Here is a 23,822-nt window from a genome sequence, read left to right on the forward strand (position 1 = left end):
ATAGGCTTATACTTTAGATGTTACACGTGGAAGAATCTTAGGTTCATAGCTTAACATATGAAAAGGGTTTCTGTTTACAGTCTTAGGAATTACATATGAAAAGGGCTTAGGTTCACAATCTTAGGAATGAAAAGGGGAAGTTTACAGTCTTAAGAAAAGGGAAGTTGATCTGAGATGCCTGAGTCTCCCTCTTCACTGTAACTGAAACCAAACTGTCCTAATGCTGCTCTCCAGAGCAACGCCACCTGGAATTTTACCTTTTGTTTTAAGCATCCATCCTAATCTTCACTTGCACCTCAACACACCCTACCTGTGAGATCCACGTGACATTAAAAATCCCTTCGGTGCCCTGATCCTTGAAGGTTCAGATCCAAGACAGATGACCTTTGTACCTCTACAGGGCCCGCACACCAAGACAAAGATTTCTTCTCAGCCGGGTGCAGTGGCTCATGTCTGTAATCCCAGCACTTTGGGAGGCTGAGGCAGGCAGATCTCCTGAGGTCGGGAGTTCGAGACCAGCCTGACCAACATGGAGAAACCCCCGTCTCTACCAAAAATACAAAAATAGCTGGACGTGGCAGTGGGTACCTGTAATCCCAGCTCTGCGGGAGGATGAGGCAGGAGAATCGTTTGAACCCAGGAGGCAGAGGTTTTGATGAGCTGAGATCATGCCATCACACTCCAGCCTGGGCAAAAAAAGCGAAAAAAAAAAAAAAAAAAAGATTTCTTCTCTGTGCATGGCTGAGTTCTTTGGTCTGCTAGGGTCCTTCCTCAATCTGCTTCCCATCTATGGCATCAGAAAAGACCGAACCAGCCTAGATTTACTAATATTTTAGGGTAACATCATATAGTGTTACTTACTATGGCATTGACCATATTATGTCCTTTTGCTCCTCAGAGGAAAGACAATTAATAGCTATTAAGTGAGTTCATAAAATAAGCCCAGGATTTATGAGTGTAACTGACCTGTTCCCATTGCTTGTCCTTGTCTCCTGCAGGCAGAGAGCCGATCAAAACAACAAAAGCAAAGCAGTGCCGCCAGGCCAGTTCTGAAGCCAACTTTCCTTAAGCACCCAGACCCATCCCTGGTTAGGACTTGCTAACTGTGGATTCTCAGGTGACTTCATCTCAGGATATAGGGACTGAGAGAGCATATGTAACAACATCTGAGACTCAGAAACCGTCGATTCTGTCTAAAAACACAACAATAACCACATCCCATCCTCTTTATTTAAATGAAAGTGTTTGGGAAATAAAAGATGAACCTCTTTTTTTTCTTTGTCAGATCTTGTGCTCATTTGGTTCTGGTGGGGAACAACAGATAGGAGAGAACAATTGTATTCAATTAGAATTAATTCCCCTCTCTTATTCTCATAGCTGAGCAGGGCTCAAGTGCCTCTCATCTGAAAGGGGTAATAAGATTTAATCTGTCTCCTCATCTACCTTCTGCAAGTATATTTAACAAATTAGCTCTCAGGACTCTTCCAAATGGAGTTTTATCAGGGATTTGCTAAGGTAAACGTTTTAGACTTTGAACGCAGTTCAGATTTCGGGGGCAGTACTGAAATTTGAACTGTGTTGCTAACTGCCCTGCCTTTCAAATCAAGACACAATCACTTTAAACTAATATAATTACGGGTCTTTGTTGCTGTTCTTTTCCACTCTGTCCCCACCTCCCTATCACCACCACCCCCATCCCAACCTGCAGGAGCTAGCTCCTCCTCTTCCCTCGGATTCCTCTCCCTGCCAGATCAGACCTCCTCCTGGAAGCCCCCCTAGCTCTGTGTGCTCGCCTTCGTGGCAGATATAGCTATTGTACTTGTATATTTATTTGTGTGATAATTACTTCAATGTCTACTTCTCCCACGAGCCCCTGAGCCCCTGGAGGGCCTGCACCACACCTGGTTTTTCTCACTGTTACATCTCCCTTGCCAGGCACATCGTAGGCGCTTAATAAGTATTTGCTGAACAAATGGCTTGTTGAGTGACGCTCCAAAGGCTGGGGGACAGGGGGAATGCTCCCTCCCGCAGGGCCCCAGAGGGCTGGCGCTGATAGGGAGGGGCTAGAATAAGTCCTCCCGGACCGAATCGCGCGCCCCTTTGGCCGCTGCCAAAAAGACCTTCCTGCAGACGCAGTAACTGCGAGGGTAATTAGGTCGGCCCAAGGTCCGACCCGACGACCCCAAGGACCCTGGCCCTAACCGGCCCTGCCTCCCGGGCCCCAAAACCGGACTCGGCCCCGCCCGAAGCTCCTCATCCTGGGGTCCGACCACGGCCCCGCTCCCGGCCTGCCTCAAGCCCTCCCCAGGTAACACTTCACGAACTTGAGCCACACCTTGGACCCCTCGCTCAGTCTCGGCCCCACCCCGACCCCAGCTGCCACTCGGCCGCTGAGCCCAGCCCCGACACGCCTCCCAGGACCTGGGCCCCGCCCCACGCCGGCCCCTTTCTAAGCTCCGCCTCCCGGGGGAGGGGCCCGAGCAGCGCCTGGCCACGCCCCAGAGCTCGCCTCAGTGCATCCCGCAGCCGGGCCCCTTCTCGTGTTGGCCCGTCCCTAAGCTCCGCCTCCCACAACCCGAGCAGGGCCTGGCCATGCCCCACGGCCCGCCTCCCGAACGCAGCCCGCAGCCCGGACTCGGCCTGTCCCTAAGCTCCGCCTCCCAGAACCCGAGCCGCGCACGACCACGTACTAAGACCTAGTGTACGCCCCGCCCCGGGCGGTCCCGCCTCCTGCGCCTTTCTCTAAGTCTGCCCTTGGCCCGGTCCTAAGATCTGTCTACAGGGCTCTGCTCCGAGTCCCGCCTCCTGGATGCAATGATCGTTTAGCCGCGCCCTAATCCCCGCCTCCAGGACCGTCAACCTGGCCCCACGCAAGGCCCCGCCTCCAGGATGCCTCCAATTTGGACGCTTCTGAAGCCCCGCTTCCAGGATTTCCCTATCATGGCCCAGCCCCAGGACCCGCCAAGCTGATCTCTCCCCAGGACCCACCCCAACGGCGCTTATCCTGGCCCTAACCCGGGCCTCGGCCTCAGACGCTCATCCTGGCCCCGCCGCGGCCCCGCCCTCATGTCCTTCATCCTGGCCTCGCCCCAGGGCCCGCCCCCACGACGCTCGTCCTGGCCCCACCCCGGGCCCCGCCCTCAGACGCTCATCCTGGCCCCGCCCCGGCCCCGCCCTCATGTCCTTCATCCTGGCCCCGCCCCAGGCCCGCCTCTCGGCCCCCGCGCACTGTCCCGGGCCCGCCTTCTCAACTCCCAGGACTTCCGCCGAGTCTCCCGGCGACGCCGCGGCCGCGCCCGGGTCATGGCGCCCAAGGAGAGCGCTGGGACCGAACTCCTGCTACGGAGTTTCGAGCGCCGCTTCCTGGCCGCGCGCGGACTGCGTTCCTTCCCCTGGCAGGTGGGCGGCAGGGCGCGCGGGAGTCCAGGGGCAGACGGGACGGGTCTCTGTGCTGAAGCCCCCGGCGCTCCTGCCACGTGAGTGCCCAGGCCCCAGCAGGTCAGGGCCGCGCGTCCTGGTCCCTGTCCCTGGGGCCTCGCCGGAGCCGCGCGCACCCCTCCCGCACCGCGAGCTGACGAGGCCGGGAGAGTCTCTACGGCCTTGCGAGTGACAGACGCGCGCTCGGGGTCGGGTACAGTTCACGATGTTTCTCACTGTTTAAAGCCAGTGTCGTTCTGGTCACTGGGACACAGCTGCCCTCGCCCATTCTAAAAAGTCAGTGCTCTCAGGACCGCGGGAAACCACGTTCTCCTGAGCGTGGCGACCGGGTCACAGGCTGTCCCTCGTGCCTCAGTGTTCTCATCTGCATATCGAGCATTGCACAGAATCTGCCCAGGCGCTGAGGCTCTCAGGCCTGTGATGGAAGAGACAGAGAAGGGGCTGGCCTCCCGTCGCCCTGGAGACCTGCCGTTCTCAGCACAGGTGCACGGCAGGCAGCAGCCTCTCTGCCAACACAGGGGCTTAATGCACCCGGCCTCATTTGTAATTCATGTGCGGTGAGCTCACTGGGATGAGTCAGTTTGGATGTATATTCCTCCCTGGGTCCACCCCATCTTATGGGGTGGTGCTTAATCATTTGTTATTCCATTTAGCATTCAGGGATCATTTCTGGTCTGGAGGAAAATGTGCATTTCTAACCCAAAATGGAAACCTTCATAATAGCATCATAGGTCTCCACTCACTATTGACTGTAATTGTTCACATGTCCACGCTGAATGCTAACGTAGGCTCGCACTCGACACCCACGAGATGGGTACTATTATTTATCACTCACATTTGGCCAGAGATTGCTTAGAGTGCAGTAGTTGAGTGTACAGACCCAGGAGACACAGTCTACCTGCTTCGAATCCTGACCCTGTGTGGCCTTGGGCAAGTGACTGCATCTCTCTGTGCTGTTGTTTACTTATTAGTAAAATAGGGGATATCATGATACCTCCCCTCTAAGGGTTGTTATCAGGGTTGAGTACAAAAGGCTGCGGATCAGTGCCTAGCTCATGGTAATTGCATGTCGGTGTTAGCTAGCGTTTTTTTCAGTCTTCGGTGTTAGCTAGCGTTTTTTTTCAGTCTTCGGTGTTAGCTAGCGCTTTTTTTCAGTCTCCAGATATTTAATAAATGCCTTCCAGGAGCCAGGCCCCAGAGATCAGCAGTACCCATGACAGATGAGGCTCTGCTTGCATAGAAGAGCCAGAGAATCAACAAATAAATGAATAAACAAGAAAACGCCAGATGAGAGTGGCTTTAAAGCCAATAAAAAAAGAAGAGGGTGAATGGAGGAAATGGGGAGAAGAGTCGCCAAAGTAGGGAAATCAGGGAAGGCTTCCCCAAAGAGGTGACATTTGAACTGGGGCCTGAGTGGTGAAGCAGCCGGCCATGGGAAGGGCTTGGGGAGTAACAGGATATGCAAAGGCCCTGTGGTGGGAACAAGCCAGCTGTGGTTGAGGAACAGCAAGGGGGCCAGAGTGGCTGCAGTGGAGTGAACAGGGATGGGCCAGCAGTGGGGGAGAACAGGTCCAAGAAGGGTACTAGGTAGGGCCAGGTCCTTGCTCTGTGTCACATAACGCTGAGACAGTCTGCGGAACTCGAGAGCCTCGGCTTGCTGCTTTCTCCAGACCCCTGTAAGATGACAGCATAACCCAGGCTGCTATGGGCACATTCTCCCTTTCCACTTTAACTCAGGTGGCAAGCCCATCAAACCTTGGTGCCCTGGCTCCGCTGCTAATTCCTGGCTGACCAGTGCAACCACAGAGCTGGCCCGTGACCCGGGTGGCGGCTAAGTAACCAAGACTAATGCGACCAAGAGTCAGTCTTCTTGTGACTCATCCAGGTGTACCCTGCGACATGTGAAGGTCAGGCTTTCGGGTGCCGTGGCGTCCACTTCCAGCTGGCTCCACATCCCCAGGGAGAGATCACTTAGCGCTTTGCCAACACATTCTATTGCGTGTTTCATGTTCCTGTGAATACGCCCTTGAGATTTCTCTCTCTCTCCCCTCCACACAGAGCTTAGAAGCAGAATTAAGAGACTCATCAGATTCTGAGCTGCTGCGGGATATTCTGCAGAAGGTAAGAACCCGAGTTCCTGGGACTCATAACCCAGCCTCCTGACTCTCCCAGGAAGACCTGCCAGAAGAACCACGGGTGTGCTTGTACCCTTTAAAAACACCCCTGTTCAAAGAACAGAACCACTGAGTCACCACTGCAGGTGGGTGTCAGCACCTCCGACAGCTCCAGCTCTTTTGTTTTCTAAGACTTGGACAAAGACATCAGAATATACAAAAGTCTGCATGAGAGGAGGGAATCTAGGGAATGTTTTTTAAACCATCCACAGCAAAAACAGAGATGACAGTTGCAAAACAGCTTCTAGCGTTTATGCTCAAAGACTTTCTTTTTTGCATTCATGAGGCCTGTCCTGCCCACTACTGTCTCTCTTCTAGACCTAGACAGGCCTTTGCTTTGCCCAGGGGAGGTTTTGGATTCAAGTGCACCTGCGTGCAGGTGAGAGGCAGGATCGCCACCCAGCCCAGCCACAGTCTGACCTTGGCCTTGTGGACCAAGTACAGATCACCCTGCACCCTGGGTCTTCACCTTCCGAAGGGCCATGAGCCCTTCTGAAAAGTCAAAGCAATTGACTCCCTCCCAGAAAGAAGCGTGTCAGAAGAATACATTTTGCATACAAACTCAGGGGAGCCAGACATCCTCCACCCCCAACCACCGAGCCCATCCTAGGAGCCCCGGTTAAGAATTCTGGAGCTAGAGGTGAACCAAGATTATCCATGTGGAAAAGGTGCAGCCACAGCAGGAAAGACTTTCAGGGCAATCCAGTAGGGCAGGGCCACGAGCATGGAGATTCCTGAAGTTATCCCGCAGCCCGCTCTGAGCCTCGCCCTCGTAGGTAGTGGAGCATGAGATGTAGGTAGAGCTGCTTTAAAACCCAGCACCCGGCTGGGCGCGGTGGCTCACACCTATAATCCCAGCACTTTGGGAATATGAGGTAGGTGGATCATCCCTAAGGTCAGGAGTTCGAGACCAGCCTGGCCAACATGGCAAAACCCCATCTCTACTAAAAATAAAAATTAGCTGGGCGTAGTGGTGCACACCTGTAGGCCCAGCTACTCAAGAGGCTGAGGTAGGAGAATGGCTTAAACCTGGGAGGCAGAGGCTGCAGTGAGCCAAGATCGTGCCACTGCACTCCAGCCTGGGCAACAGAGCAAGACTCTATCAAAAAAATAAAAAATCCAGCACCAGCCTGAACGGCCCGTGTGTTGTGTGAGGTACTTCACTGCCCTTGGGCAGAATCTGCATCCCTCCCAGCCAGCAGGCGCTGTGACCGTGCCCTCCCTCTGCCTCCAGGCGCCTGTTTTGCCACCCGTCCTCACTCACGCTGCAGCAGTCCCTCTGCCCTCCCAGGTGCCAGGCCCTGGCCACCTCGGACCCTGTACCGGCTGTTCCCACTATCTGGAACTCACTCATCCTGCACTTGACTTCTCTTGACTTTAGCTCGAGTGTCACCCTGAGAGTCCCCTCCCCCTCTGTCGTGTCTCCAGAGACACACACGCTCCAAGACAGCAGGTGCCGAGTGGGCCTTCCCGCCTCTTCCATGGAGCCAGACAGTCGGCGACTGTCCTTACTGCAAACTCTGGTTCACGCTGGCTCCCCTGGGAGGGAGGTGATTTGGACCCACATGCCCCGTTTTCTTGCTCAGAATCAGCGTTAGAAATGCTGTCATGGCCTGCGCTGCTGCAGGGGAAACATTTTTAGGAAACGGCTTATATCTTAAGACAAACTTTCAGATGCGAGAAGGATGCCTGGGGCCAGAACGCTGTGTCCATCCAGCGTTCAGGATTGCTGAGGGATGGGGTACTCTGGAGTTTGGCCTCTGCTGTGTTTGCTTGAAGCTCATAGGAGACTGAAGACGGGTCTCCCCAGCAACCAACATTCTGTCCTTTGCCCTAGACCGTGAAGCATCCCCTGTGTGTGAAGCACCCGCCATCAGTCAAGTATGCCTGGTGCTTTCTCTCAGAGCTCATCAAAAAGGTCAGTTACAAGCAGTGTCCGCCCAGTAGCCAGTATGGCCACCAAGCAGGGACCTGGCTGGCTCCCAGGAAGGGTTCCCTCCAGCACCCTGCGTGCTGGAGCCCTGGTCCTTCCCAGGGGCCCTGGTTCTGCTCTCCAAACCCTGGCATGGCAGGGGCCTCCCCAGGCAACTGGCTGCATTGGTGTGACCGACGGGAGGCAGCGCAGGGCGGGCAGAAGGGGAGGCCAGGGTCTCTCTCTCCCTCACTCTGCCTCCTGGGGTTTCCACAGCAGCTGCTGAGGTAGGAGAATTGCTTGAACCCAGGAGAGGGAGGTTGCAATGAGCTGAGATTGCACCACTTCACTCCAGCCTGGGTGCATAGCGAGACTCCGTCTCAACAACAACAAAAAAAGTGCACCATGCTGCTGCCCATGAAGTGCAGGATGGGGCCAGCCGTGGACAAGCAGCCTGCTGGCGGCTATGCCCTGCAGTGTGGGCCACCCTCTTTGTGACTCTGCCTGAGCTCACTTAAAAGCACCTTTTGGCGGGCGTGATGGCTCACGCCTGTAACCCCAACACTTTGGGAGGCCGAGGCAGGCAGATCACCTGAGGTCAGCCTGACCAACATGGAAAAACCCCATTTCTACTAAAAAAAAAAACAAAATTAGCCAGGCATGGTGGCTCATGGCTGTAATCCCAGCTACTCAGGAGGCTGAGGCAGAAGAATTGCTTGAACCCGGGAGGCAGAGGGTGCGGTGAACTGAGATCACACCATTGCACTCCAGCCTGGGCCACAAGAGCAAAACTCCGTCTCCAAAAAAAAAAAAAAAAAAAAAAAGCACCTTTTGTTTTCCTCCATCTGGGACCTTTGATCCACACTCTCCTCTGTCATGGTCACGTGGCGGCTCTCACAGAATCCTTGTCCGCAGCCCTAGACTACACCTAACCCTACCCTCTCAACACCTCTTACTGAAGGCCCGCCCATCCAGGCTTCCCTACCAAGTGAACTATGTTTTTACTTTTGGAGACAAGGTCTCTGTTCCCCAGGCTGTCTTTGAATTCCTGGGCTCAAGCAGTCCCCCCATGTCAGCCTCTAGAGTAGCTGGGACTATCAGCCCACACTACCACACCCAGCAAAGTATTTTATATGCCAACTGGCCAGTGTTATGCCAGTCCATCCCAAATCTCCCCTCCAAACTCGGTGAAAATCATCTGGCCATTTATACAGATTAGAATGGAAGCAAATAAACTCTCACTCTGTCTGCCCCCCAGCACGAGGCTGTCCACATGGACCCTCTGGACGAGCTGTACGAGGCACTAGCGGAGATCCTGATGGCCAAGGAGTCCACCCAGGGCCACCGGAGCTATTTGCTGGTATGAGAAGGGCACCCTCCTCCCCATCACAGGCCAGACACCCTTCCTGCAGAGACAAGTGAAAACATGAGTGTCGACTCAAATCCTGGCTCACCCATTCTTACACATGAGGTCCATTAAGCTCCTTCAGCCTCAGTTTCTCTGTCTGTACATCTAGCACTTCGACAACAGCATCTGTAGTGGGGATGTTGGGCATTTGTCCCGTACGTGCTACACACTACCTGCTTCACAAGGACCTTGTGCCCTATAGGGCCACAGCCCCACAGGGTCGTGGGGTGTTCCCTATTGCTGTGCTGAGTCACAGGATCGAGAAATAAAGAAAAAGGACACAGAAGGACTGGAAAAGAGCAGCTGGGCTTGGGGGTGGGGGGCACACCACCTACGAGCGGAGACAGGCGAGGCCCCGAACGTCCAGAAGCATCTGTATTTATTAGGTACGAGACGGGGGAAGGGTCATGATGAGATCATCTATAGGCTTAGTGATAGGGCAGACATAATCACGTGAGTACCAAGCGAGGGGGCCACCCCATTAGGTCACCTAGTTAGAGAGGTGGGCCATGCACAGTAGGGGGCTGTGCCGTGCACAGTAGTAGAGGGTCGTGTACAAAAAAAGGGGTCCACCCCCATTAGGCCACCGAGGCAAGGAGGTGAGCTGTGTGCAACAAGTGCCGTGCACAACACTTCTTATCTGGGCGCTGGAGACTTCACAGGATGCCTACAGAAGGATGCCATAAACCAGTGCAGTGGGAGCTGGCAGTGTGCCCTTCTCTAAGATACCTTATAGGAGGAGGATTTGAGCCAGCACAGTAGCGAGCAAAGCTGACAGGGTGTACAGCCGCCGTGGCGCGATCACACCAGAGGGGTTCTTCTCCCTCGGTTGTTCGGGGATCTCGGGCCTGAGGCCCACTTTCCACAAGAACTGAATGCGAGGTACAGCCACTCCTTTTCAGGGGAGTAACTCTTGCTCCACGCTGGCCATGCACGGGTACTGAGTGCTGCCGTCTAGGCCCTGACCTGCCACACAGCGTGTGCCCTTTCAGGCAGGGGCGCTACCGCCTGGGTCTTCCGTTCTTGTCCTGGCCTGGCTGTTTTCCCATGTACTGTTTCTGCTCTGCCACTGCTCTAGGCATTCCTCCTGCTACAAACTACTACATGGTTATCTAGAAGGATTATATAAATCAGCATGAAATGAGTAGGACAGCTCTAACTACAATCCATGACATGATTACACAGAAAGATTATATAAAACTAAGGATGGTTACATAGATAAGCTACATATAAGATTCTATGGAACTAAGTATAATTACATAGATAAGCTAGATATAAGTAAGCAGGAAGTTATACTTCAGGCACTAATTGTGCCTGAGGTCTGCACAGCTCTCCTTCCTCAGTGCCCACTGGGGGGTTACCCACAGTGCCCAGTCCTCAAAGAACACTTGACAGGGCTGGGTGTGGTAGCTCACACCTGTAATCCCAGCACTTTGGGAGGCTGAGGCAAGCAGATCACGAGATCAAGAGTTCAAGATCAGCCTGGCCAATACGGTGAAACCCCGTCTCTACTAAAAATACAAAAATTACCCAGGTGTGGTGGCGGGCGCCTATAGTCCCAGCTACTCAGCAGGTGGAGGTTGCAGTGAACCCAGATCACGCCACTGCACTCCAGCCTGGGCAGCAAAGCGAATCTTCATCTCAAAAATAAAAAACTACTTGACAGATAGGCATTACAGGACAGCACTTCCTTCTCACGCTCTGCTGGCCTGAGCAAACGCCGAGGACTTCTGACTGGTCTTGTCCCACAAAAGTCCACACAGCACACAACAGCCAGAGGGACATCGGTAATCCTAGCACCTTAGGAGGCCAAGACAGGTGGATCACCTGAGGTCAGGAGTTCGAGACCAGCCTGGCCAACATGGTAAAATGCCATCTCCACTAAAAATACAAAAATGAGCTGGACAGGGTGGCAGGCACCTGTAATCCCATCTACTCCCCAGAAGCTGAGGCAGGAGAATCGCTTGAACCTGAGAGGGAGAAGTTGCAGTGAGCTGAGATCGCACTACTGCACTCCACCCAGGGTGACATAGCAAGACTCCATCTCAAAAAAAGAAAAAGATATGAAACACAGATACAGAAAACCACACAAAGGAAACACATAGCATACTGAATCATTGCAAGGCAGCCACACCTCCATAGCCACACCTGGCCTCTGGCCACTACTGAACTGGGTTCCACCACCATAATTCCTTAATCTCAGGATTGTTCGATGAATGGAATCATGCCGTGTATGGCCTGAGATGGGCGTCTTTCGCACGTGATGCCCTGAGGCCCATGCAAGCTGCCGGTGTTCTCATTGCTGAGTAGTGATTGGTCCCACCATGGTTTATTTGGCCATGTGGTGGATGGCTATTTGTCTTCCAAGCCGCTTGTCTTCTGATCGCTGGACTAATTCTCTCACCCTCTCTCTGCGCAGCCCTTGGGAGGCTCAGTCACGCTCTCCGAGAGTACAGCCATCATCTCCCACGGCACCACAGGTCTGGTCACATGGGACGCCGCCCTCTACCTTGCAGAATGGGCCATCGAGAACCCGGCAGCCTTCACTCACAGGTGACCTCGGGGCACAGGACAGGACACCAAGGCAGGCTGGTGCAGTCGCAGACACGGTCCCCTTTCCTCCCACCAGGACTGTCCTAGAGCTTGGCAGTGGCGCCGGCCTCACAGGCCTGGCCATCTGCAAGATGTGCCATCCCCGGGCTTACATCTTCAGCGACTGTCACAGCCGGGTCCTCGAGCAGCTCCGACGGAATGTCCTTCTCAACGGCCTCTCATTAGGGGCAGACGTCACTGCCAACTCAGACAGCCCCAGGGTGACAGTGGCACAGCTGGACTGGGATGTCGCAACAGTCCCTCAGCTCTCTGCCTTCCAGCCAGACGTGGTCATCGCCGCAGGTAATGCCCAGCCCCAGGCACCCTACACAGGTGGTGTCCTCACAGCCCCACCCAGCTCCAGGCTCTGGGAAGAGGGAACAGGGGATGCTGTAGCACATGGGCATGAGGGGGCTTCCAGAAGAATCACTCTGGGCCTCCGGGGTGACATCAGCAGACAGGGGTGCCTCTTAAGGTGACCTTAAAGCCACAGCCCTAGGCCGGGCGCGATGGCTCACACCTGTAATCCCAGCACTTTGGGAGGCTGAGGGGGGTGGATCACCTGAGGTCAAGAGTTCAAGACCAGCCTGGCCAACATGGCCAAACCCTGTCTCTACTAAAAAATACAACAATTGGCCAGCCAGGGGCCGGGCACCTGTAATCCCACCTAGTTGGGAGGCTGAGGCAGGAGAATTGCTTGAATCCAGGAAGTGGGAGTTGCAGTGAGCCAAGATTAAGCCATTGCACTCCAGCCTGGGTGACAGAGCAAGACTCCGTATCAAAAAAAAATAATAATAAAAGCCACAGCCCTCTTGTTGGAGACAGGCAAACTCCCCTTACAGTCGTTACCACACGGCTCCATCCCTGTAGCCCTGGCTGGCTCTGTCCCAGAGCCATGCCCTATGACCTTCAGAGGCCACAGGAGGAAAATAACCACTTCTGGGACAAGGTCGGGGCCCTTGAGAGAAGGTGGCGTTTGGCTGAGCCACTGAAAATCCCTCGCCCTGCCAGCACACTCAGTCCCCTTTCTGGTCAAGCAGTACTCTGCCTGTGGTCTTGGGTCCCAGCCCTGAAAACCACAGGCCCAGCAGTGGCCAGGGACACAGGCCCACCCTGAAAGCCAGCAAACAAATCAGCAGACGCCTGAAACACAATATCCATGGCAGAGTCAGGCTTCTCGTCATTCAAAGCCCTCTAGATAGGCTGAGAACCAGAGCTGGTTTTTTAAGGAATACGAGGAGTCCTGGGATTTTTTCTTTTGCTTCGATCTTTGGCAGCTTTCTCTCCCAAGGGTTCTCCTTTTTCATCCAGGCAATTGCTTTTCCATCTAATGGCACAAATGGTCACATGGCATCTCACGGTTTCCTATGACCGCTGCCTCTCTGGCCTCGCCCTGCTGCCGTGGTCAGCATGACCTGGAACTTTCCGCCAGTCCCTTTCAGTAACCTGAAGCTTTTGCCATAGACGTGCTGTATTGCCCAGAGGCCATCTTGTCGCTGGTCGGGGTCCTACAGAGGCTGGCTGCCTGCCGCGAGCACCAGCGGGCACCTGAGGTCTACGTGGCCTTCACCGTCCGAAACCCAGAGACATGCCAGCTGTTCACCACCGAGCTAGGTGAGCCCCAACGCCTGCCTGGGCCTGCAGGACCACGAGCTATCCCTGCAGGACTGCAGTGGAAGAACTGGGCACTGAGGAACAGCTAGGATGTCCCACACCCCCATGTCATGCAGGGAACTTGAGCGGAGGCCAGTGAGCAGGGAGGGCTTGGGGGATGGGTGGTTTGGGGCAGGAGGAAGGGAGCTCAGCACAGGGAGGGAGGGTCTGAGCCCAGCAGTCCTACTGCGTGCTTCAGAGCAGGCTTCCCTAAGCCCTTGGGCCGCGGCTTCCCCCTCTATAACATGGAGGTGGCGGGAGACGCAGTCGGAGTCAGGGGCTGGACAAGGCTGTGGCCTATAGGACCCCAGAGCACCCCAGGCTGTGCAGGCGGATCCACCATGCCACTGTTGTGAGCACCCCGTTGGTGCAAGACGGGCAGGGTGACTAGAGAAGGGGAACCGGCCCCGTCATGGGCCAACCGCTGTCCTCAGACCTGACATGTCAGCGTCAGCACCTGAGGGTGTGCTGTCACTGTCTCATCTCACCTGCAGAGACTAGGGCACACGGAGGCCAAGTGACCCCTGAGCTCCTGCAGACTGCAGCCAGGCCGCCTGGCTCTCGCACCTCCACACGACACCCATACCCCCCAGTGCCACCAGCCTTTGCCTCCGCCCTCCTCAGCAGAGCCCCTCCCGGCAGCCACGTGCACACAGAGGCACGGATGACACAGGGCCTGCGTCAGGCAACCAATTAACTACAGAGCCAGCGAACAAGTCAGCACACAAAGCCACACTGGGCTCCACGACAGGGTTCTGCACAGCCTCGCACAGGAGGCCAGCCAGGCGCAGGGCGTGGGATGTCATCCCAGCACTTCAGGAGGCTGAGACGGGAGGACTACTTGAGCCCGGGAGTTCAAGACCAGCCTGGCCAACATAGTGAGACCCCATCTCCACAAAACATAGAAACTACCCGGGCATGGTGGTGCGTGCCTATAGCCCCAGCTACTTGGGAGGCTGAGGTGGGAAGATGGATTGAGCCAGGAGGTGGAGGCTGCAGTGAGCCATGATATCACCACTGCACTCCAGCCTGCGCAACAAATCAAGACCCTATTTCAAAAAGGGTGGGGGGGGGGCGGCGAGGAAGTCTTTTCTCAGATACTTATGTGAAAAAATACCTGCAATATTTTTTTAAGTGAAAAACCAGTTCCAAATAGCACATAGAAGCACCACACACACTTTTTTTTTTTTTTTTAAGAGAGTCTGGCTCTGTCTTGCCTAGGCTGGAGTGCAGTGGTGCCATCTCGGCCTACTGCAACCTCCCACCTCCCAAGTTCAAGCCATCTTCCCAGATCAGCCTCCCAAGTAGCTGGGACTACAGGCGTGTGCCACCACACCCAGGTAACTTTTGTATTTATTTGCAGAGTCGGGGTTTTGCCAGGTTGGCCAGGCTGGTCTCGAACTCCAGACCCTAGGTGATATTCCCACCTCAGCTTCCCAAAGTGCTAGGATTACAGGCATGAGCCACCGCACCCGGCCCCATTTTTGTTTAAAAAGTAATAATAGTCAGCCACACATGGTGGTGAATACCTGTATTCCCAACTACTCAGAAGGCCGAGGCGGAGGAGGATGGCTTTAGCCCAGGAGTTTGTGGCCACGAGCAATACAGCAAGACTTCCTCTCAAAACACCATTTATTACAATAACCATCTCTACCTCAGGTAACTCTAGGGGAAAATCTAGAATACAGAGCAAGCTTGTCCAACCTGCAGCCCGACACAAATCTGTAAACTTTCTTAAAACTGTAAGGGTTCTTCTGTGATTTGTTTTAATTTTAGCACATCAGCTATTGCTAGTGTTAGTGTATTTTATATGTGGCCCAAGGCAATTCTTCTTCCAGTGTGGCCCAGGGAAGCCCAACGATTGGACATCCTTGATACACACCAGTTACAGGTGCCATATTTGGTTGGCAGGACTATAGAGACTGCTACATGTTTATGTCTATACTATATCATTTTTAGAAATATTTTATAAAATTTTCCATTTGTAACAAAAAAACTGTGATTGAAAACCATCCCAGGTCCAATGTCACATGCCTATAATCCCAACACTGTAAGAGGCTGAGATTTTGGGAGGCCGAGGTGGGCAGATCACTTGGGGTCAAGAGTTCGAGACCATCCTGGCCAACATGGTGAAACTCTGTCTCTACTAAAAATACAAAAATTAGCTGGGTGTGGCAATGCACACCTGTAATCCCAGCTACTCAGGAAGCGGAAGCAGGAGAATCACTTGAGCCCAAGAGGCGGAGGTTGCAGTGAGCCGAGATTGTGCTACTGCACTCCAGCCTGGGTAACAAAGTGAAACTGTCTCCAAAAACAAAAAGAGACTGAGACAGGAGGATCACTTGAGGCCATGCTTTCAGGACCCCAGCTTTACAAAATAATAAAGTTTGGCATTGTGGCATGCACCTGTTGTCCCAGCTACTTGGGAGGTGGGAGGATTGCTTGAGCCCAGGAGTTGAGGCTGTGCTGAGCAGGGACTGTGCCACTGCATTCCAGCCTGGGTGACAGAAGAAGATCGGATCTCAGAGAAAAAAAAAATCATTCTGGCTAATGGCTCTTCATACATCTGTGCTGATAAGAACACAAACCCCTCCTAAGCTTTGTGGGTTTGTTTTTGTCTTTTGAGACAGAGTCTTGCTCTATCATCCAGGCTGGAGTGCAATGGTACAATCTCAGCTCACTGCAACCTCTGCCCCCTGGGTTCAAACGATTCTCCTGCTTCATTCTCCCGAGTCGCTGGAATTACAGATACCCAGCATCATGCCTGCATAATTTTTGTACTTTTAGTAGAGATGGGGTTTCACCATGTTGGCCACGCTGATCTCGAACTCCTGTCCTCAGGTGATCCGCCCACCTTGGCCTACCAAAATCCTGGGATTATAGGCCTGAGCCACTGCGCCCGACCGCTTTCTAAGCTTTGTGAAGAGTAGGCTAGCTGAGCAGCCAGGTAGATGCAGTTCAGACCTCTGCTTCTGTCCAGCAGTTCCAAGTGCCAGGGAGAACATGGGCAGAGAGCGGAGAGGGGCAAAGCATCTGCTGCCAGCCACTTCTATGCAAAACCAGATACCTGGTCCCACCCTGGAGACCAATTCTAGCTACCTGGGTGGGCCTGGGAACCAGTGAACCAAGTTAACTGACTTGGACACCATTCTCCCACCCCTCGCCAGGCCTGTCCTTGCAGCCCCACACAATAAACTCATGTCCTGGTTCCAAACACCGCCATCCTGAAACACATGTGCTCTGTCTGCAGGCCGGGCCGGGATCACGTGGGAAGCGGAACCTCGTCACGACCAGAAACTGTTTCCCTACGAAGAGCACTTGGAGATGGCAATTCTGAAACTCACACTGTAGGCCTCACACACGCTTTCGAGCATGCTTCTGAGAATCCAGTTGCTATTGTGGGAAGATTTTTTATATGGGGAAGTGGATAAAACTTTCATTGGACTGGAATGTCTGAAGAATATTAAATTCCAAATCGGGAACCACAGATTGTCTTCTAGTAAGGTATCAGCTGTCTAAGCCTGTGCGTGCCCCCTTTCTGCCAGCAGTTCTAGTTCTTAAGAAAATCACAACAGGCCAGGCACAGTGGCTCACGCCTGTAATCCCAGCACTTTGGGAGGCCAAGGTAGGTGGATCATGAGGTCAAGAGTTCAAGACCAGCCTGACCAACATGGTGAAAACCCCATCTCTACTAAAAATACAAAAAAAAAAAAAAAAAAAATAGCCGTGTGTGGTGGCACATGCCTGTAATCCCAGCTACTCAGGAGGCTGAGGCAGAAGAATTGCTTGAATCTGGGAGGCAGAGGTTGCAGTGAGCCGAGATCACGCCATTGCACTCCAGCCTGGGTAACAAGAGCAAAACTCCGTCTCAAAAAAAAAAAAAGAAAAGAAAGAAAGAAAGAAAATCACCATAAATCAGACATGAAAATTCTGGCTCCAAGAAAAGGATTTTCTCTGTGCAAATAAAGACGTGTGTATCAAGTATGATGTCCCCCGACGTGGACACTCAGTTCCTCACAGAGCCACACCTGCAGTGGCTGCCATGTCTCTGGGCTTACCGTGCAGCGGGTGCTTGTTTTCAAGACAGGAATCAAGACGTTAGGAACACAGCAGAGCCTGGAGACCAAACGCAGGACGAGGAGTACTGCAGAGGTCACGGGGAAGTCACAGAACAGGAACACGCTAGCAGCTAGCAGGAGCATGGGACATGAAGAACGGAAGAGAGGAAGTGTTTCCGAGCCTCCACAAATCAGGGCCGACCACAGCTTCCTGGGCCACGGAATCCCTTCATTCACCAAACTGCCGTCATTTCAGCTTCTGACCACTGGGAAGCTGCTGCTCGAAAGGGTTTGCCCTGAGGCTCTGGGAAGCAGCTGCAGGGAGGGCAGCAGGGGTCGTGGGGTTTCAGCCTCTGGCCCAAGGGTCATAAGTCTGTAACCAAAGGGAGCACGGTCTGCACCCAGCTCTCATCCCATCGGAGCTGCTCCGACTCCTGCAAGTTCTTCCGGAACTGGTTTAGTTTGCCCGCAGGATCAGGAAAGTTTGAGAAAAGCATCTGCAGGAAAAAAAAAAAAAGAGCAGAACTTACCTCATCGCCTGTCCCCATCCCATCCCATGTCCCTGTCCGGCTGACCCCAGGTCCCCGACCCAGCAACGCTCCCTCCCAAGTCCCTAATTCCCTCACCCTGACTCGAGGCCCTTCACGCCCCAGCAGTGCTCCGTCTACAACTTGACATCGCGCTTTCTGGAAACTTCCCCATATGTCCCACTTTCCCACACTCAGTGTCCTGGAGCACCCCCTGGCCTCTACATTCTGTGCCTTCCCCTGCGAGCACCCTCCTTTCGGCCTTTCGCCAACACAGTCCCACCCATTTGTGAGTAACGAGGGGCTGTCGGTATTATTTTCAGCCTTGCTAAACTGCCTGAATCAAGGATCACAAACTACAGCCTGTAGGCCAAATTCGGCCCACACCTGTGTTTGTAAATAAAGTTTTATTGGAATAAAGCCATACCCCTTCATCTACAGATGGTCTGTGGCTGCTTTCACACCACAACAGAGTCCCATAGTTCTGACGGAGACTGGGGACCCCAGCCTAAAAGATTTCCAATTTATAGAAAAAGCCTGCCAATCATTCAGTTGTCAAGAATGATGTATTACTTTTTGCAATAAGAAACAAGTATCCTGTGCAGAATCTCACCAATCTTTCAAGGCTGGTCCCAGAAGCTCCCTTCACCCACCCACCTCCCTGATCCTGATCACTTCTTAAACTGCAACCCAGCCCACCCAACTCCAGCATCATTTGTGTAGTACCAGCTCCTGTAAACACAGAGAACAGACAGGGGTGTGTCCTAACTCTCCCGAGCCTACTGGACTGAAACAGACAGCACAGTAGGCGGGCCTCTGTGACCTCTGCTCCCTCCCTGGCTTTTCTTCCCCACATGGTCCCACCCTGGCTTCGGGAAGCTGGGATCAGGAAGCAATGTTTGGTGCCAGTCTCCAGAACTCTGCCCACCCAGGCAGGGTGGCAGATGCGGCTACCTGCAGCTGAGCTGCCAGTTCCTCCGAGTCCTCGAAGACCAGGCCGTTTTCGTCATGTTTCACCAGCTCATGTAAACTGTAGAGAGAACCAAGGGGGTCTCAGAGCCGCCTGGAGAAGACACCGCCTCCCCCTCCCAGGTTCAAGCGATTCCCCTGCCTTGACCTGAGTAGCTGGTACTACAGGAGCGCGCCACCATACTCAGCTAATTTTTTGTATTTTAGTGGAGACAGGGTTTGACCGTGTTGGCTAGGATGGTCTTGATCTCCTGACCTCGTCCTCAGCCTCCCAAAGTGCTGGGATTACAAGCATAAGCCCCTGCACCTGGACAGTAATTGCCCTTTTTTTTTTTTTTTTTTTTTTTTTTGAGACGGAGTCTTGCTCTGTCTCCAGGCTGGAGTGCATTAGCACGATCTCAGCTCACTGCAACCTCCGCCTCCCAGGTTCAAGCAATTCTCCTGCTTCAGCCTTCTGAGTAGCTGGGACTACAGGTGCACACCACTACGCCTGGCCAGTAAGTGCCATTTTTAGTGGCAAAAACCTCGATTACTTCTGCACCCACCTAAATATAACATGAGGTCTACATGGAAGCCAACTATTTGAGTGAGGCTCAGCCCAACCCCAGTAACCGCATGGCCTCCTAGTCATGACTACCCGTCTGTGCTGGACTGACCAAGGGGCAGTGCCTTGCTGAGGGCAGCTCACTCCGCACTGGTTCCCCTGAGCAGCAAAGCTGCCGAAGCTGTCCCCAGAAAGATTTGGCTGCTCCTACCACTTGAAGTTCACCGCACACACTGGCAGACAGCACCCGAACATGTCCACCACCTTCATGGGCAGGTCCAGGCCACTGGAGGACGTGTGCAGACACACACCCAGGTCCGCCGAGCCTGCTAGGCAAGAGGGATGCAGTCAGAGCGCTGGCCTCTGCCCTGGGAACACAAATCCTCCCAGCACAGTGAGGTGACAACCCCCAAGGGGAGCGAAAATCAGATAAGGCGCCCAACAGCCCCAAACCAAGTGGCTTAAGCTGGCCAAGCAACCACACAACCTGGCTGAGACATCTGAAAACATAAGTTGACTCACTTTTTCTACATAATCACAATTTGTGTTTTTTGGTTTTTTTTTTTTTTTTTGGTTTTTTTTTTTTTGAGACAAGAGTCTCGCTGTGCCACCCAGGCTGGAGTACAATGGCGCAATCGCAGCTCACTGCAACCTCCACCTTTCGAGTTCAAGTGATTCTCCGGCCTTAGCCTCCCAAGTAACTGGGATTACAAGGGTCTGCCACCACACCCGGCTAATTTTTGTATTTTCAGTAGAGGCAGGGTTTCACCACGTTGGCCAGGCTGGTCTCCAACTCCTGACCTCAGGTGATCCGCCCACCTCGGCTTCCCCAGGTGCTGGGATTCCAGGCATGAGCTGCCACGCCCGGCCACACAATTTATGTTAGAAGAACTCCTGGCAGTTATTGCTAAATGGATACAGAGTTTCTGTTTGGGGTGATGGGAAGGTTCTGGACACGGATGGTGGTGATGGCTACACAACACTGCAAACATAGTGAATGCCACTGAGCTGTACACTTAAAAATCGTTACAACGACAAATGTTGTTATATTTTTTTTACCACAATAATAATAGGCCAGGACCGGGGGATCACACCTATAATCCCAGAACTTTGGGAGGCTGAGGCAGGCAGATCACTTGAGGTCAGAAGTTAAAGACTAGCCTGGCCAACGTAGTGAAACCTCATCTCTACTAAAAAAAATACAAAATTAGCCGAGGCTCATGGCAGGCACCTGTAATCCCGGCTACTCAGGAAGGTGAGGCTGGAGAATAGCTTGAACCCAGGAAGGCGGAGGTTGTAGTGTGCCAACATCGTGCCATTGCACTCCAGCCTGGGCAACAAGACCGAAACTCCATCTCAGAATGTTAATAATAATTCACAGCACATCCACCATGAACCAGCTGTCACTATGAAAACAAAGCCAAATAGCTTGATTTTTCTGAAGACTAGCTGGGGCCAGGCACAGTGGCTCATGCCTGGAATCCCAGCACTTTGGGAGGCCAAGGTGGGAGGATAACTTGAGGTCGGGAGTTCGAGATCAGCCTAGCCAACATGGTCAAACCCTGTCTCTACTAAAAATACAAAAATAAGCCGGGCATTGTGGTGGGCTCCTGTAATCCCAGCTAGTCAGGAGGCTGAGGCAGGAGAATTGCTTGAACCCAGGAGGCGGAGGTTGCAGTGAGCTGAGATCATGCCACTGCACTCGAGCCTGGGCAACAGAGCGAGACTCTAAAAAAAAGAAGAAAAAGAAAAAAGACTGGCTAGAGAGTCCTGCCAGGCAAAGGCCCTCAGCTCCTGACTGCTCTGCTTACTCCAGGCTGGAAGATGCCACCCAGCTCTACAGACACACCGGGACCAAGCCATGATTCCCTCCTCAGAGAAATCAACAGGGAAGGAGACAGAGGCGAGGGAGAACCATCTCACCAGGAGAGGCAAGGCTGTCTGACACATCGTCCCTGTACCTCCCAAAGCCATTGCCCGCCCACACCTGGGCCACAGTGGCCCCAACCCCAGGCCCAGCCCTCCTTCGGGAAGGAAGAGGAATGAATGGAGGGCGTGGCAGGCTGAAAGCGGGAGGCCTCCTCAAGCCCCTTGGTAAACAGCCTCTGGGGCCACCTGGCAGGGAGGGGCTGGCATACCAGGAAGTGGCCTCCTCCGGGGAGTTCAGCCAGAGGTCTCGGCAACAGGCCAGGCCCCTGTCCCTGTCCCCAAGTGGCTTCCAGAGTAACCTTTTCAGAAAAAGTCTACCCTTCCCACACCTGTTCTGCACCCTTAAGGCCCCACCTCCTCCCTGAGCCTCCTGAGGGCCTCTCACCTAGAAGCAGGGGGTAGTCCTCAGCTTCCAGCCAGGGGGTGCAGACCTGGATGTTCTGGAAATGCTTCTGGCGGATGAGGCAGCTATAATACTCCCTCAGCGGTCCTTTGCCTTCACAGTAAAGAACATACATTGCCATGGACCCGTTTCTGTCCCTACCACATGGCCCCAAGCCCAAGACGCTCCCCCTAGGTAGGAGTGAGGAACCCCTTTCCCAGAAGCCCCACCCCTCGGCAGCTCTAGTCAGGCCCCATCCGGGACATTCCAGAAGCATCGCAGGAGCCCCAAGACCCGTAGGGGTGTGCACCCTGACCCTGAGGCGCAGCCCTGCACCTGCAGCCAGCTGGCCCCGTGCTGCAAATGTGGCGGGGGAAGCTCTGACCTGGCACTGGAGCACCCATTAGGTGGACCCGGCCTTTTGTCTGTGTTGTGCACAGGGGACGTGAGGACAGGCCCTGCCTTGCCACGGCCCCCAGAGCACATGGCACCGGTTCCCAGCCACCCCTGGGAGCCCAGAGAGCAGGAGAGGGAGGAGAGCAGGACCAGCAGCTGGCCCAGACCCACCTCCTCCCACACCGATTCTGCTTTTTTCCCTCCTCACAGAGTCACCTTGGAAGGGATCAGAAGCAGTAACTGTGGGACAGGGGCTCTTCCATCTGAAAAATTAAAAGATGCTTAAAACATCAATGACGTGGCCAGGTGCGGTGGTTCGCGCCTGTAATCCCAGCACATTGGAGGCCACAGCGGGCAGAACACCTGAGGTCAGCAGTTTGAGACCAGCCTGGCCAACCTGGTGAAACCCTGTCTCCACTAAAAATACAAACATTAGCCAGGTGTGATGGCACACGCCTGTAATCTCAGCTACTCAGGAGGCTGAGACACGATATTCACTTGAATGCAGAAGGCGGAGGCTGCAGTGAGCCGAGATTTCGTGACTGCACTCCAGCATGGGAGACACAGTGGAACTCTATGTCAAAAAAAAAAAAAAAAAGAAAGAAAGAAAAAGACACCAATTAAGTAATATCATCCACAACAAAAAGACGCTTGGAAACTCGTGAAAAAGTAGAAAGCTTGGTATCTCCAAATTCAAATCTAGGCTCCCTACCCTTCTTCGAAACCCTCTGAGCCTCAGTTTCCCCCACATCAAGCAATTTAAGACCCTATGGCAGGGAGCTGCAGTGAGGACTAAGGAGCCAAGGTCTCAGGAAGCACATGGTAAAGGCTGCATGCCCCTCCCCCCATGCCATCCCCCAACCAGACAGACACCCAGGGTCCCAGGCAGTACCTGTTATCACACAGACGAGAGAAGGAAGGTTGTGTCCGTCAAGAGTCAGTTGTTCAAACTCTGTATTTAAAACAATAAACAATTCTACATGAAATTTCTGATAGAAAATTTTTTTTTTTTTTTTTTTTTTGGACAGAGTCTTGCTCTGTTGCCCAGGCTGGACTGCAGTGGCACAATCTCGGCTCACTGAAACCTCTGCCTCCCAGGTTCAAGTGATTCTCTTGCCTCAGTCACCCAAGTAGCTGGAAGTACAGGTACCCACCACCACACCCGGCTAATTTTGTATTTTTAGTAGAGACGGGGTTTTGGCATGTTGGCCAGGCTGGTCTCAAACTCCTGACCTCAGGTGATCTACCCACCTCAGCCTCCCAGAGTTCTGGAATTACAGGTGTGAGCCACCACTCCCATCAAAAAAAATTTTTTTAAATAAATGACAGCCAGGGTCATCTGGTCAGGTGGGGAAAGGGCACTGGTCTGGTGGGGGGGCCACCACCCTCTCTGAGATGCTCTCCTGGAGGGGGCATTTCAGCCTGAGGGCCTGGTCACTCAATCACCCAACCAGGGATTCAGAGACGCCCACACCTCCACCACCCCTGCTGTCCCCAGGCTGGCCCACCCAGTGGCCCGGGGCAGGAACACGCTGCAGGCCAGGCAAGCAGCTCACAGCTCAGTGGCCCCAACAAGCCCAGAGCTCCTCACCGCAGCCACACACCTACTTTCTAAAGCTGCCAGCAGGATGGAGAAGTCTTCATCCTCTACGAGAAGAGAACTGAATGTCAGGGGCCTTTTATTTTTTTTTAATTGCATTTTAGGTTTGGGGGTACATGTGAAGAACACGTAAGACTGTCGCATAGGCACACACATGGCAGCGCGATTTGCTGCCTTCCTCCCCATCACCAGTATCTGGGATTTATCCCCATGCTCTCTCCCCAACTCCCCATCCCCTGC

At 53.6% G+C, this 23,822-nt stretch overlaps 2 protein-coding genes across 6 annotated transcripts in view; one reads left to right on the forward strand and one right to left on the reverse strand.

Moving 5' to 3' along the window:
* The window catches only part of ALG1 (ALG1 chitobiosyldiphosphodolichol beta-mannosyltransferase), a 58,445-nt gene that overhangs the window by 26,371 nt on the left and 8,252 nt on the right, over window positions 1–23,822 (reverse strand). For 2 of the 5 annotated variants that reach the window (XR_012512681.1, XR_012512682.1), the window contains exons 8-13: window positions 23,591–23,629; window positions 22,875–22,934; window positions 21,590–21,700; window positions 19,487–19,601; window positions 18,717–18,792; window positions 17,236–17,732 (exon numbers count right to left, since the gene is read on the reverse strand). Coding sequence is in view for 3 of the 5 variants with exons in the window: in XM_003928499.4 (XP_003928548.3) it covers window positions 17,601–17,732; window positions 18,717–18,792; window positions 19,487–19,601; window positions 21,590–21,700; window positions 22,875–22,934; window positions 23,591–23,629 (533 nt within the window). In the remaining 2 variants the exon portion in view is untranslated. Of the gene's footprint in view, window positions 1–14,791; window positions 17,733–18,716; window positions 18,793–19,486; window positions 19,602–21,589; window positions 21,701–22,874; window positions 22,935–23,590; window positions 23,630–23,822 lie in introns of those variants that run through there. The other 3 variants (XM_003928499.4, XM_039477866.2, XM_039477865.2) reach the window with 2 other exon arrangements.
* Window positions 3,245–17,092, forward strand: EEF2KMT (eukaryotic elongation factor 2 lysine methyltransferase). Its single transcript, XM_003928500.4, has 8 exons — window positions 3,245–3,399; window positions 5,497–5,559; window positions 7,450–7,530; window positions 8,783–8,884; window positions 11,352–11,485; window positions 11,562–11,827; window positions 12,989–13,138; window positions 16,428–17,092. Exons 1-8 carry the CDS (start codon window positions 3,304–3,306, stop codon window positions 16,526–16,528), a joined length of 993 nt encoding a protein of 330 aa, XP_003928549.1. The 5' UTR covers window positions 3,245–3,303; the 3' UTR covers window positions 16,529–17,092.

This window comes from Saimiri boliviensis, chromosome 12 (assembly GCF_048565385.1).
Source record: "Saimiri boliviensis isolate mSaiBol1 chromosome 12, mSaiBol1.pri, whole genome shotgun sequence".
In the NCBI taxonomy this organism is placed as follows: Eukaryota; Metazoa; Chordata; class Mammalia; order Primates; family Cebidae; genus Saimiri; species Saimiri boliviensis.